This window comes from Saccopteryx leptura, chromosome X (assembly GCF_036850995.1).
Source record: "Saccopteryx leptura isolate mSacLep1 chromosome X, mSacLep1_pri_phased_curated, whole genome shotgun sequence".
Lineage (NCBI taxonomy): Eukaryota > Metazoa > Chordata > Mammalia > Chiroptera > Emballonuridae > Saccopteryx > Saccopteryx leptura.
The window spans coordinates 97805598-97821498 of record NC_089516.1 but is presented as its reverse complement, the minus strand read 5'-3'; the positions used below and the strand labels follow the sequence as shown (position 1 = coordinate 97821498).

The 15901-nt window shown below is 42.8% G+C and overlaps 1 protein-coding gene and 1 long non-coding RNA gene across 2 annotated transcripts in view; one reads left to right on the top strand and one right to left on the bottom strand.

Moving 5' to 3' along the window:
- Positions 1-1244, top strand: part of LOC136385322 (uncharacterized) — a 46539-nt gene extending 45295 nt beyond the window's left edge. Inside the window, exon 3 of the long non-coding RNA XR_010747806.1 lies at positions 1113-1244. This is a non-coding gene — a long non-coding RNA (uncharacterized lncRNA). The remainder of the gene's footprint in view (positions 1-1112) is intronic.
- The window catches only part of FRMPD3 (FERM and PDZ domain containing 3), a 137424-nt gene that overhangs the window by 44381 nt on the left and 77142 nt on the right, over positions 1-15901 (bottom strand). The window contains exons 6-7 of the mRNA XM_066356097.1: positions 5389-5493; positions 1239-1346 (exon numbers count right to left, since the gene is read on the bottom strand). Of these exons, the coding sequence (XP_066212194.1) occupies positions 1239-1346; positions 5389-5493 (213 nt within the window). The remainder of the gene's footprint in view (positions 1-1238; positions 1347-5388; positions 5494-15901) is intronic.

The window sequence follows — 15901 nt, the reverse complement described above, 5'->3', positions numbered from 1 at the left end:
GCCTCTGCATGGGTACCAGAACACCTTTGAGCCAAGGTAGGTTTTCTGGACAGGCACTGTAGCTGACCTTCACTCTGGGCAGCATTGCTTACATGGAAACATTCATTCTGTCTGGCCGGTTAGGTTGGCGGTAGACTGTCAGCATGGTGTGTGGAAGTCCTGGGTTCAATTCCTGCCCAGGGCACACAGAAGAAGTGCCCATATGCTTCTCAACCCTTCCCCCTCTCCTTTCTCTCTATCTTTCTCTTCTCATCCCACAGCCAAGGCTCCACTGGAGCAAAGTCGGCCCAGGTGCTGAGGATGGCTCCATGGCCTCCACCTCAGATGCTAGAATGGATCTGGTTGCAGCAGAGCAACGCCCTAGTTGGGATGAGCATCACCCCCTCATGGGTATACTGGGTGGATCCCAGTCGGGCACATGTGAGAGTCTGTCTGTCTGCCTCCCCCCCCCCCCCCCGCTTCTCACTTCGGAAAAATAGACACACACACACAAAAGAAAAGAAACATTCATTCTGGAAATGGCATTCTCTTTCTGGAGAGAGTTCAGACGAAGCAAGAATAGCTATTTCTGTCTCAGAGCAGAGTTGAACCTGGGGGTTAATTGTATCATGATCTCTACTCCTCAGGATTAGGGGAATTTTCATACAACTTTTGGATACCTGGGTGAATCATTAAGAATCACAGATCAGTAGTTGTTCTTTTTGCAAAAAAATATAGTCAAAGGGACGGATGCTAGACTTTTCAAATATTAGTTCAGTACTTAAAATCTGTTTATTATTTAAACAGTAAGTCATGGCTAAGCTAATCTCCCAAGAGATTGTGTTTGTTGATTTCTGTGTGTAAACTTGTGTAGCTGTTATTTTATCAATATAAATCACTTTTGCATTATAAGTGGTTTAAGGATCTTCACTCTTTTTGGTTCCTAAGAGTCTTGAAAGGCTTAGTGTAACACCGATACAAAACAATTCACCAGTAAATGCGTGTGAACATGTGCATGCACACACACATGCATGTACACATATGTGGCACACACATATATTTACAATCACTAGCACACATTTGGTCATGAAATTCCCTCCCCCTACTTCATCTGAGGACTGTGTGTTTTGCAGGAGCTCAAAGGCCACCTTGTTCTGGCAGCAAGCAGCTCTGTGCAGACTCAGAAGAATCTGGGTACCAGCAACTGTAGTGCTCTAGAGAGTGCAACACTGGCCCAAAAGAGAAGACTCTTTATGTACCTTAACAGTGGTCCGGCCATCAAATGTGAAAGACTTGATCTGTCCATTTTCTAAGAAGACCTTCAGGACATTGGGGATGAGGAGAAGAGCTTCTTTCTTCATCATTTTCTGTGAATAGACAGGGAAAGGACAAAAAGAGGGTCTCATTTAGAAAGAGGATAAAGGCCAGAGGAGGAGTATAGAAAGGAAGACAAAAGAGTGAATAAAGGAGACAGGGAGCTAGAAGTATGAAAGGACAAAGAGACAGAAGAAAGAGAAGATCAATAATAATGTGACATGGACATCAAAACCAAATTCTCCAAGATGTTGGGCCATATCAAAACTTCAACATTTGATGTCACGGCATGCCCACATTCTATTGTGGCTCAAAGATCCACAGCTTAGAGTGGTGCTTGGCCCACAGAGATCACCACAAATTGAAGGGCTCATGGGAGACTTCTTTAGGAGCATACCTCACTCATCTGCTCCTATCTCCTGACACCTCCATTTCACCAGTTCCTTTAAATAATCAAGTTTACATCCACCTCTATGACTACCATTCTCCCTCCTCTGTGGCATCTTAGGCTCTTCCTGTCCTAGCACCTATTTCCCCAAAGTCATGTTCACCATTCCAGGTATCCATGCTACTCTTTCATGCCTCCATATCTCTGACAAGTCATCATTCAGGGACTTTTCCTGTAGGACACTTTATACCTCTGACCCTGAGACTCTAAATGCCAATAGAATGCCAAACCATGGGGATGACCAAAAACACTCTCAGATATTTCCAAAAGTTCTCTGAAAGTGCACACTAGCAACCCTGATTGAGAACCACTGATAACACCCATTTTGAACACTTTATTATTCCTTTGCAAAAATTTTTCTGGATCAGCCATTTTACTTATAAAGTGGTGTATGTTAAATTCTCAATAAATATTTGTAAAATAAAGACTGTTCTCTCTTCCTTCCTCTTTCCTTTATTGGTAACTCCTACTCATTCTTTAAAATCCATTTTAATGTGAATTCTAGAAAGCCTTATCCAGTATTGTCAGGTCCTTTGACCTGGTGTTCCCATGTGTTCCAATAGCAACTTATACACACCTCTCTTAGTGCTCTTCTCATATTTTTGAAAAAAGTTTGCCTTTCACAGTCAAACAGTCAACTCAGAGCACTACAACCATTTTCTATTTAATCTTTGTAGTTAAAACATTGAGCAGAGTCCCTGACATACAGTTGGTACTCAATAAATTGCTGCTGAATATATGTGCAGTAGGTACTTGATATGTGCTTTCTTGAATGATTAGACTCATCAGGAGAATCCAACCATTTCCAGGGCCAACAGCATCAGTTTTCTCAGAAGTGAAAAATTGCATAAGATGACCAGATTCCTTAACCCTTTGAGTAGTGACTTTTTTTTCATGCTCGCTGACTCCTGGGAGTGAGTTTTCTTTTTCAATAAAAGAAATTAATTCCAGTTACAGTTTTATTAACTTAAAGTCATGTTTGTTTGATAACGAATTTATGGAAACAAGAAGAACATACATTTATCTTTTTTTAATGTTGCTTTACACATTTTTAAAATAAATTGATCGTACTCTGGATGGTCAGGAGGCAAGAGGATGTACATGAACATTCGTAATACTCAAAGGGTTAATTCAGTGGGTATTTATTGAGCCTCTATTACATGCACTGTGCTAAACCCCCTGGGGGACATGGCAAAAACCAAAGACATGGGTTTAGTCTTACACTCTTACTGTAGTGTTTAGCATGCATGTGCATGCATGCACACACACAAATCCATTAGAGAACAATTATAAAACCAAAACAAAGCAACAGGTGTTAAGCTTTCCCAGATGAAGTAATTGCATTTTTATTTTGAAGGAGATAGTGGGTGTGGACTGTTAGGCTATAACAGAACAGTCCAGATCTGGACACTGTAATGGACAAAGTATGAAAACATGAACAAGTAAGTCCTCCTGGGTTGGGGTGTAGTTATCAGTGGTGGGGAGCCAGGAGTAAAGCCATGGTGGGAAGTGATGGGTTATAGAGTTGGAAAAGTGTGACTCCCTGGTTCTCTCCCTGATCTTGAGATACTGAGCTGCTGCCAAGCCCAGAGGCCATGGATCCTAAGGCTGACGACACTCAGTGGTGGCAGGTTTTATTTAGCACACTAGGTTGGACTCAGATAATTACTTAATTGATTTAGTTTAAAAATAGAGTAGGCAAGAAACACAGGATTTATTTTTGCTTTGGATGCTTAATAAAGCCTTGGAACATGAAGCAAAAGGAATGATAGGATAGCCCGTTATCACCGGGACATGGATTTTCCCAGGTCCCAACCAATGGTGAGGTTGCTATGGTCTACACTAATGGTGGTGGTGGTGGTGGTGGTGGTGGGATGCTGTTGAGACACAATGTAATTTCCTGAGCACCACTAGAGTAGTGCCTACTCTTTTACAGACAAGAGCCTTATACCGCACCTAGTGGCATGCCCAGGGGCAATAGAAATAACCTGGATGGGTTCCAACTACTCTGGAGCATTTGTACTCAGACTGGTCTGGAGTGGGAGCTTGATTCTGCCTGTAGCTAGCTCAAACATATGGAGAAGGAGAGTCATGGTGGAGGAAGGAGAGAATGGGGAAGGAAAAGTGGAAGGGAGAGGAAGAGAAGGGAGAAAAAAAAGAGGGGAAGAAGGTAAGGGAAGGAAAGGAGGGAGTTCTTCACTGAGTAGCCTGGCCTTGATTGATTATTCTGTAATGCTGAGATGCCACAGGCTACACCTGTCTGTACTTTCCAAAATCAAGGGCTCTGAATTTTCAAGGACTTAGGATATAAATATTATTTTAGTGACTTGAACCTCAGGTTCTACTTCACCTTGATTTGCAGGGCCTCCATACAGTTCTCTTTCCTCTTCTCACCAACCCCTGCTTCTCCTCAACTTCTTCTGCTAGAACTGGCATGAAGCCCAACCACCACCTTACCAGTGGGGCCCTATAGTTAGTCCCTTGGGCTTTGCAGTCCTTCTCCAACAGGAGGCCGGCCTGGGCTGAGTTTGGGAATGAGTCAGGAAAATGGAGATGGAAGACACCTGTGTCCTCTATCCCTTCTTATGAGTGGTTCTGCCTCAAAGAACTATAGAAGTGCCTGGCACTCTACTGATTTTCCCACTCAGTCTGGGCCTACTAGATGCTCTCAACTGCAGCTGTGTTTCAGTACATAAATGCCGTGAGTCTCCTGAGAGCCTATAAAAGCACACAGGTGGCTGATAGCTCTGGCTATCCCTTCACCCCACCTCCACACCCACCAGATATCACCAACATCTGCAGACTCCTGGGGGACTCTGGCCATATCCATGATAGCTAACCACACATCTTTCTGCTCTCCACCAACCTCTTCTCATTTGCTTATCTGGAGTGGACAGCTCAGCTCATGTAAACCCCACAAAGAAGTGAGAAAGATTGCAGGTGGGCCATAACCCCTCAAATTGGCCAGTACCTGGAATGGGCTGCTGAACATCACCTGCTCCTCAAAACGACAACACTCAGCGAGGGATCCTATACTGTTTCAATCTGAACCACTTACCCCTCAGCATCACTGAGATGTATTCAGTGGCAGGGAACAGGTATTTATTTTGCATCCCTTGTGGTGCTGGGAACACAGTAGGTGCATAATAAAAGCTTTCTGACTTAAGAAGAGCCTGTGTCATTCCCCTAGTCTGCTTCACCCTTCACTGCACAGCCTTCTTCAGTCAAGATGTGAAGTTACAGGGCCACTTCAATGTGAAGAGAGCTCAATTTCACTAGCCACTTTCTCCGGATCTTCAGAAAACCACTGCTTCATTCCTGCTTCTATGAGGTAGCCAAAAGATGTGCATGGAGCACTTGTTCTGAGTGAAAGGCACTGTGATAGAGATGAAATTTCTCTAAGCACCTTGAGAATCTTGAGCGAATTGATAACACATTATTTCTCCCCACAATGTCCAGAGCCTCTCTGGATGAAACACACTCCTTGCTCACTATCCACCCAAAGTCCCGAGATCTCCCAGTCCAACCCCTTTGGGATGACCTCGACTCTGAGGAGCAGCAGATGAGCGACTGCCCCAGAGTGAGACCTCGACAGCCAGGCCGATTCTGGCCAAGGGCCAAGGAGAGGGAGCAGAAGGTGCACTTACTGCATCTGTTTCTTCAACTGCCACCTGCTCAGAAAATCGGACTTTCGCAGGATTGGATCTCAGCTTGGCCTTCTTTGCAGCACTGATGAAGGCAGATTTGGGGGACTAGAAAAAGAACAGAGGGCTGATAAGTTCTCCATCCTTGAGAAAAACCTGATCTTTGCCATGCCAGAGTTACGATTTCTTAGGATGGGTACACTTTCTCTTACTGATCAGTAAGTCAGTAAATAAGTATTGATTTCTTACTAGGTGCTAGACAATGTGCTAAGTGCTTCTTTATGCAGGTTGGGACAAAAAGTAGGTTTACAGTTTTGAATGTGTGAAGCACAGAATTTATTCTTACAGTATTATTTATTAATTATTGTATTAACTTCCATATGAATAACTGTAAACCTACTTTTGCCCCATCCTGGGATTGGTATGTTCTGAAAAAGCGAGGCATGATTCAAATTTGTGTAAACTGAATGCCATTATTAATGCTCTAAATCTAAGGGAGTTTGCAAAAATTCTTTAATAATAACATACAGTGAAGTTTCCCCATCCAAGTACTAACCAGGCCCGACCCTGCTTAGCTTCTGAAACAGTGAAGTTTTATATATTAGTTTTCTTAATGTGAAATATACCTAAATGGTAGTTTTTATTACATATAAGCATCTGAAAGGATTTAGAGAAATTATCTTATTCGTCTTACAGCTCTGCTCTGCTCATAGGAAATATGATTTTAGATGTGGGAGAAATTATGCCTAGCACTCTAAAATGATTTATCCATAATTTCTACACTGTTCAAGAACAGAAACATTGAGGACATACCCAGGTATTCTGGATTTCTAGTTCTGGGCTCTCTACCACTTTGTTCAGTTCTATAAGAAATGCCCAAAGAATCAACTAGGCTCTCTAGTTCTTTATTTTATTTACTTTTTTGGTACTTTTCTGAAGTTAGAAGCAGAGAGGCAGACAGACAGACTCTGCATGCACCCAACTGGGAACCACCCAGCATGCCCACCACGGGGCAATCCTCTGCCCATCTGGGACGTTGCTCTGTTGTGGCCAGAGCCATTCTAGCACCTGAGGCAGAGGCCACAGAGCCATCCCCAGTGCCTGGGCCAACTTTGCTCCAATGGGGCCTTGGCTGAGGGAGGGGAAGAGAGAGATAGAGAGGAAAGAGAGGAGGAAGGGTGGAGAAGCAGATGGGTGCTTCTCCTGTGTGCTCTGGCTGGGAATTGAATCCGGGACTTCCACATGCTGGGCCAACACTCTACCGCTAAGCCAACCAGCCAAGGCCTTCTTATTGTTTCTATTTTATTTTTTTGTCTAGTTCTTGAAAATAATACCACAAATTCAGTAAGACAGTAAGACAGTAAGACAGATGTTTAGCAAACACTGAAACTAAGTCTCTCCTGGGTGCTCCTTGGATTGGAGGAAATGCAGGGTTCATGTCTTTGGGGCATTTATTCACTCATGTGACAAATTTAGGGAGGACCTTCTATGGGCCAGGCACTGTTTTAGGTGATGAAGGATTTCACAGTAAATAAGACAGATAAAACTTCCTGGCCTCAAGGATACATCCATTCTAGCAGGGACAGACATACAGTAAACAAATATCTTTAAGGTAGCAAATAACAAGCATGAGGACAAATTGAGCAGGGTAAGGAAAGCCATAGGAGAATGAATGAGTTAATATGGAAGTGATTGAGGTATTAGTTTAGACAGGATGGTCAGAGAAGACCTCTTTGAGGAGGTGACACTTCAGCAGAAACCTGACGTAAGTGAAGGAGAGAAGCCATGAGGTTATCTGGAGGAAGAGCCTTCCAGACAGAAAGAACAATAGAGGCTCTGACGTGGGAATAGTAATGGGGTGCATGATGAACAGCAAAGGAGCCCAGTGTGACTGCAACAGAATGACTGAGGAGGAGTCAGAGGGGTTGTGCTTACAAGGTAGGGGGTTGGGGGCTGGGTTATGTAGGGCTTTGTAAGCCATGACAAGAATTTTGAATTTTACTCCACTAGACTGTTAAGCAGGCAGGATCTGCCTTGCATTTTAGAAGGACTCTTCTGGCTGCTGTGTAGAAAATAGTGTAGGAGTGTGACACCAAAGGAGACCAATTCTGAGTCTACTGAAATAAAACAGTTTAAATATGATAGCAGCTTGGGCTAGGATGGTAACAATGGAGATTATGAAAAGTGAATGAATTCTGGATATATTCTGAAGATAGAACCAAGACAATATTTTGACCAATTAGATATAGGAGATGAAAAAAAGAGAGGAGTCAATAGGAAGAATGAAGTTGTCATTTTCTGAGATGAGGGAGTCTGGGGAAAATCAGGTTGGAGCACCTTCAAACCACTTCCACTATCAGCCTTGCCATAGAGCCTTGAGTTCTATAATCCAGAAATTCTTTATCTTAATGCCCTGAAGGTCTCTACCATTTCAGAATGCCATGCATTAAACTATTTTTTGCCATTAATGCTATGGTTGAGATTCATTTACCAGATCAGACACAGGATGGCAGGGCCCTAAAATAAAGACATACCCGAACAAAATGTACTCATTAGACCTGGGGCCCTGGTCCCAACTGTATCCTCTTCCACAGCCAGCAATTTCATTCCCCACATTGGGCAGCCTGCAGAAAGCCACCTGTTTTACCTGAGTCCTGCAGAACCTCAGTAGGTCTCAGTCCTGGTTGCATGGCAGAAACACTAAAGAAGCTTTTAAAACTCAATGCCCAAGCCACACCCCAAACCAATTACATCTAATTCTTGGGGACGGGGCTCAGGTATTGGTAGTTTTTAAAGCTTCCAGTTATTTCAAAATGCAGCTAAGGTTGGAAACTACTAAGCTAAAGGAACCACGGACATCTTATCCTGAGCCCACGGGACAAATTGTTGGCTGCAGACAATAGAGCACAATGAAATGCAGGGCTGTAGATTGTTGCAGAGAGATTACAGTGTTGAATGTTTAAGGGAGTTGAGAAAGGCCTTCGTGTGCTGCACAGCTTGATGCTCAAATCCTGGGTTGGGAGCTAAAGGCTGCAGCAGGAGCACAAGGAAGGGGCAAGAGAGAAAGATCTGTAGCTATATTTAGGCAGCTCTGCTTGACTGTATCAAGTAGTCCAAATTTCCACTCAAGGTGCCACCAGACAAGGCAGGTGAAATTTTTGTTCTACCTAACAGACAGCCTCTGCTTTCTCTGTGGTTATCTGTCACGGGATGCACAGTTGGATGGAGGCATCTCTAGAGACCTAAATGGGCCATGCTGTCTACCCATTCACTTTTACACATGAAAGGAAGACCTGGGAAGAGGATATGGTTTCCTCAAAATTATCAAAGTATTTGGTACTGGAGCCGAAACTAGAACTCAGTTTTCCTGAGTATTGGATCAGTGATTGTTCCCCACAGCAGGCTAAAGCAGAAAGTCCATTCCTGTTCATCCACTCGTTCTAGTTTGACTTGGTCCTATGGAATAGATTTGAACATAAGAAGAACCTAACTGGTATCCTTTTAAGTATTAAGTATTCATCTATAGGGAGGGGACAGCTTCCTTGCTATCTCTATCAAAGCCCAAGATTAGATCCTGCCCTAGAGATACTACTACAAAAACAAAATTCAAATATATAGGAGCAGAATCATGATGCAGTAAGTGGAAATGCCAATATTTTCAGAGATTATAATCATTTCCAGTGTCTGTTGTAAAGCTAATTTCATGTTATCTGTACCCCATTCCTCGTTGACCCTTGCTCTGTTGGTCTCCAAGATTCCATACTATTCTCAGTCTTCCGCCTTGATCACTGATGGTGACTCACTCATTGCCAGTTGTTCTTTGCTACATATCATGGAGTCACATCTAGTCTTCTGCTTCAATACAGTGACACCTGCCTTGCCATGCTGATACGAGGAACTCTCAAAGTTTAGTTTACCCTGTCCCAAAGCATAACCAAAGTTCAGCGATGGAGCCTGAATTTTTTTTTTTTTACAGAGACAGAGTGAGAGTCAGAGAGAGGGATAGACAGAGACAGACAGACAGGAACGAAGAGAGATGAGAAGCATCAATTATCAGTTTCTCATAGTGACACCCTAGTTGTTCATTGATTGCTTTCCCATATGTGCCTTGACCGTGGGCCTTCAGCAGACCGAGTAACCCCTTGCTCGAGCCAGTGACCTTGGGTCCAAGCTGGTGAGCTTTGCTCAAACCAGATGAGCCTGCACTCAAGCTGGCGACCTTGGGGTCTCGAACCTGGTTCCTCCACATCCCAGTCTGATGCTCTATCCACTGTGCCACCGCCTGGTCAGGCTGGGGACTGAAATTCTTAATACTGGGGTCACTCATTTGAATTAAAACGTTGAGAATTGGGAAGGCCCTTGTCAAACTGCAAATGTGGTACCAGGGAAGAGTAATGAACACAATTCAGGAGCCAGCAGACCATGGGCTTGCATGGGCCAAATCCTGCACACCACCTGTTTTTATAAATAAAGCTTTATTGGAACACAGCCATACTCATCATTTATATATTGCTGATGGTTGTTTTTGTGCTATCATGTATGGCCTACAAAGTTTAAAATAATTTGGTCCTTTTCAGGCCAACCCCTGCACTAACTTATTAGCATGCAGTCACCCACTGTTTTTAAAACCTTTCTGATGACAAGGATCACTGGGGAATGCTTGATAAAATACAGATTCCTAAGCCTACATCCGACTTAAAAAGTCAGAATCTCTGAGGGGATGGGGCCAGGAATTGATGTTGTTGAAATATCCTAACCCGTTAAGCATAGATTGAGCACCTTAAAACTGAGACATCTGAACTCTTCACTGACCCATTTTTCCTTCAAGCATCTGGGAGTCTCATTGTGCAATAGGCACTTTTTCTGGCTAAAATGAATTTTGGCTTGAAACATGGGACTAGAATTGCTAAGTACCTTCGAGGCCACCACAGGCCCCTTGAAGTAAACATGAGGCCAGCAGCTCCGTGGAATAAGCAGCAGAGGAGAGAGCCTGCCTCTCCCTCAGGACTGAATTCAGCAGCTGGCGATTCTTTTTTTTTTTTTTTTCTTCTTCTTCTTTTTTTTGTGGCAGAGACAGAGAGTCTCAGAGAGAGGAACAGGTAGAGACAGACAGGAAGGGAGAGAGATGAGAAACATCAATTCTTCGTTGCGCTTCCTTAGTTGTTCATTGATTGATTTCTTATATGTGCCTTGACCGTGGGGCTACAGCAAATCGAGTAACCTCTTGCTTGAGCCAGCGACCTTGGGCTCAAGCTGGTGAGTCTTGCTCAAATCCGATGAACCCTCGAACAAGCTGGCGACCTCGGGGTCTCAAACCTGGGACCTCCGCATCCCAGCCCGACACTCTATCCACTGCGCCACCGCCTGGTCAGGCAGCAGCTGGCGATTCTTTGGTCATTTTTAAATATTGTGGCTCTATTAGTACAGATTTTAGGGTTGTGTTCATTCATACCATGACCAAAATCAGGTAGATGGCCAAACATTTTAGTGCACAATAGAGCCCTACTTTGATAACTGTGAGACAATTTTAAAAGAATAAAGCTCAGGTTCATCGAGCTTTGACAGCCTCCTGCTTCTCCTTTCTGCTGGCTTGCTGTCTTTCACACCTGAGCCTACTTATAAGCAATTCCCATAGCAAGCACTGTGGAAGCCTGAGACAATAAGAAGCCGTCCTGGTTTCATGGGCCCACTGATAAGAGACACAGGTGTCCTTCCTTCCTTCACTTGGGACTGTCTAGAAGTGAACATGTCCTCTCCCCAGCTTCCAAGCCCCCCCCCAAATCCACACCTAACTCTCACTCCCCATCTAGTGCCTCGTCGGGTAGTTCTGCCCACAGCTCCCTGGAAACACTTTGTGCCCACCTCATACTGTTTTTTTCACCATCCCTGAATTTTGGGAACTCCAGTGTCTCTTTTTTTCAGCTAAATGATATCTATATAGCCTAGCTCAATTCTACCTTGGTCCTGAATCCTTCCTAACTCCTCCAGCCCTCTCCTGGATTACCTATAGCACTTCCTGCTAATCCAGATGGCCATTGCTCATCTACCCAACCAGGTTGTAAAGAGATGATACTTTATATTGCTATGTATCCCTCTAGCACAAAGCAAAGAGTAGCACAGAAAAAAAGATAGTTGATTGCTAAGGCTAATAATGAATTACTTGATCAATTCAGCAAATAGTGTTTGAATACCTACCATCTGCCAAGCTCTATACCTTAAAAAGTTCTGTAAAAAAAATTCTTCTGCAGTAGTTCCCATTATTTTGGCTTTTTTTCTGACCAGGTGTCTCTAAGGAGAGGGTGGCTCTTCAGGTACAGGCTAAGTTCTCAGAACCAGAAAATTAGGGTTTCATTTGAAGGCACAATTTGCTTTACCAGGACCATTCTAGGTGACAATCCAATACTTTATCTATTTAATTTTTTTTGAGAATGAGAGAGATAGGGAGGGAGAGAGAGAGAGAGAGATTGAGAGAGAAACGAACAGACTGGAAAGGAGAGAGATGATAAAAATCAACTTGTAGTTGTGGTACTTTTAGTTGTTTATTGCTTCTTATACATGCCTTGACCAGAGGCCTCAAGCCAGCAACTTTGGGCTCAAGCCAGCAACCTTGGGCTTCAAGCCAGCGACCTTTGGGCTCAAGCCAGCAACCATGGAGTCTTGTCTCTGATTCCATGCTCAAGCCAGAGACCCTGCGCTCAAGCTGGTGAGCCTGTACTCAAGCCTGATGAGCCCACACTCAAGCTGGAGACCTCAGTGTTTTGAACCTGGGTCTTCAATGTCCTAGGTCCACACTCTAGTCACTGTTCCACCACCTGGTCAGGCTATTTTAAAATATTTATTGAAAACATACTATGTGCCAAGGTCTAATGGTATCAAAATTAACACATATTCAATCAGTTGTGGGGAATAGTTGGTCACTCAAAGATTTAAGAACACCCTTAGATATATATAGGCTTAGTAACTAGCTATCTATGCAAATGGTTTGAAGAGCCCTGGGAGAGGACCCCTACATCAGCCCAATATATCTCCAAATGGTTTGAATCACTTTATTGAAAAGACAATGTCATCTGAAATAGACTACATATTAGACCAGTAGTTCATACTATGTACCTTGGCTACATATTAGAATTATATGAGGAGCTTTTCCAAAAGATCAGTATCTGGGTTCCATCCTCAGGGCTTCTAATTCACTTGGTCAGGGCGAGAGCTCAAGTAAGAGCTTTTCAGGTGATTCTATTGCATATCCAGGACATATTAGATAATTATCAGCCACAGAATGTAGGAGCTGGCAGAAGCCTGAGAGATTGTGTGGCCCAATGTTTCCCAAATTCTACTGAGCATCAGATTTACTTGTGGCTCATATTAAAAACAGATCACTGGATCACATTCTGGACCTATTGGGAGACTGTCTTCTAGAAGAAGTGGCAATCAAGCTTGAGCATAATGAGGGTTTAGTAAAAGCTAGCAGTCTCCATGCACCCAAGAGACATGAGATATCAAGTGCCTGCTATGGACAGAGAACTATGTTCTGGGGGGAAGGGCTATAACACTGAACATGTGCTGAGGATCTTCAAGAAGCTTTCACTATAGCTTCAGAGAAAAGATTTTCTCAGTTGATTTTTATTCCTCAAATCAGCTGTAGTCTATGAAGTCACTTCAATAACTGAACTGAAGAATATAGAATGGTTGTTCCTAGGGGATAAGAGAGGTATGTGTGTTTGTGTAACATATATAATAATCTTAAATTCTAAAAACAACTCATCCCTGCTTGACCAGTGGTGGCACAGTGGATAGAGTGTCAACCTTGGATGCTGGGGTCTCCAGTTTGAAACCCCGAGGTTGATAGCTTGAGCACGGGTTCATTGGTTTGAGTGCAGGCACACCAACTTGAGCGTGGTGTTGCTGGCTCATGGATCATTTGACATGATCCCTAAGTCGCTGGCTTGAGTCCAAAGATCGCTGGCTTGAGCCCAAGGTCCTTGGCTTGAGCAAGGGGTCACTGGCTTGGTTTGAGCTTTCCAGTCAAGGCACAAATGAGATGCAATCAATGAACAACTAAAGTGAAGCAACTACAAATTGAAGCTTTTCCCCTCTCCCTTCCCTCTCTTTCCCTTCCTGTTTCTAAATAAATAAATAAATACAACGCATCTTGTAGATTCTATTTTTTTTTCATTTTACCAGGAAAAAATGAGGTTATGATGTGTTAAGTGATTTGCCTGAGGCTGCCCCACTGACAGACGAGAGTTGAGATTCAAACCCCATGCAACTCTCTCCAGAGCTGGAGCTTCTTGCACTACATTGCACTGCTCCCTACCATCTCCATCCTCTGGGACACCTCTGTATGACAGCTGAAACGAGAAGATAGAGTGTTCCCTTCTTTGACCCCAGATGGGAAAGTGTGCATGGGTAGACTAAAATTTTTCATGCTCTGCACATGTCTGCAAAAGATCAAGAAAGTGTGAGTATTAATTTTGTGGTTTCAAATACATTTTAGGAAATAGGCAAGTTTGCAAATACAGAATCTATGAATAACAAGGATCAACTGTACATGTATGCAAGGTTGGCATTCAGTCAGGGTGCACTGGTAAGGCCACACCTATTGTAAAATATTGAGGGATTTTTTTCACACTGATTGGTAAGTAGCCACTGCCCTAAGCTTCGTGGGTGTCATCTGACCTCTCCTGGAGCCTCTTTACAAATGACCAACTAAAGGGTTAACACCTGGTACAGATAGGAGACCTCCAAAGCTCTGCTTCAGTGCTTGTGGCTGGCTTACATTCTGATTGGATGGCCCCTACAGTACAGGCTGCTGATTGTTTTGGCTATCATCCCTGCATATATATGTTCCTCAATGTTTATGTTCAAAAGGTTTAGAGATCGCAAGGCCAAGAACTAGAATTTAATCTCTGAGAGTAGGAACCATATCTGTACTGTGCACTACTATATTTCCAGTCTGGAAGAGCGCCCAAAATAGTAGGCATTCAGTAAATGTTGAATGAATGAATGAATGAATGAATTAAAAACTCACTGAGATTAATCAAGCACAGGTGTTTGGAAGACATGAGTTTTATGCCAAGTCTTAAAGGAAAAGCCATCTATTTGAGGAGATCTGGACTACACAAGGACAGAAGTCCACAGGTTATTAAGAACTATGAAATGTACAAGGAGGAGAAGGAAAGCAGCCTAGTCATAGCAAAGAGGCCTTGGAATGAGACAGTAGGGGCATCAGAACTGGGGGGAAATGGGTGTTGAGGGCACTGGGATGACAGTTGGGACTTAAATGGGGGGGTGTTTGGCTCTTCATCCTGCAGCTAAGTTTGGACACTTTAGTTAGTTCAGGTTGTTGTGATAGCTATAACTTGTGTTTCCTTCATTTCTTCAACAAATATTTATCTAATGCCTACTCTGTACCAGGTGCTATTCCAGGCACTGGAGACAGAACAACGAACAAAACACAGTTCCTACCCTTGTGGAGCTGACATACGAATGAGGAATATAAGTAATAAATACACATAAATATAATATTTCATGAGAATGTAAAATGTTATAGCTACTCTGGAAAATCATCTGGTAGTTTCTTTAATAAACTAAACATACATTTACTATATGACTGAAAAATAGCACTGTGGGGCATATGTCCCAGAGAAATAAAAACTTATGTTCACATAAAACCTGTACATGAATGTTTGTAACAGTTCTACTCACATTAGCCAAAATCAAAACAACCCAGATGTCCTTCCATGGGTGGATAACAACAAACTGGTACATCTTCACCATGTAATATCATGGAACACTACTCAGCAATAAAAGGAGATAGACTATTGATACATGCAGCAACTTGGATGAATCCCAAGGGCATAATGCTGAGTGAAAAAAGCCAATCCCAAAAGGATACAGGCTATACTATTTCATTTATATAATGTTCTTGAAATAGTGAAATTACAGAAACAGTAGAACAGTTCTGTAATCCTTGTTGAGAAAGATTAAGGGGTAGGGAGTAGGTGGGTGTGGGTATAAAAGGGCAAGATAAGGGGTCATTTTAGTGACAGAACTTATCAGATTCTTGACTATGTTGGTGGATACATGAACCCACACATGTGATTGACATTGAACCACACACAAACATTGTATTGACAGGCTGGTTTTGGCTTGGTTTTGATATAGCACAGTAGATAAGATGCAGATATTAGGAGAAACAGGGTTAAGGGTACATAGCGATGTATCTATTAGATTTGCAACTTCTTGTGAATCCACAATGATTTTTTCTTTTTTATTTTTATTGAATTTATTGGGGTGACATTGGTTAATAAAATTATATAGGTTTCAGGTGCACAATGCTACAACACTTCACCTACATACTGTATTGTGTGTTCGTTGCCCCAAGTCAAGTCTCCTTCCATTACCATTTATCCCCCCTTACCCTCTCTACAATTATTTCAAAATAAAAAATTTTAAACATATAAGATTTCAGTTCTGATAAAAAAATTAAACAGTATCAGGAGATAGTGATAGGTAG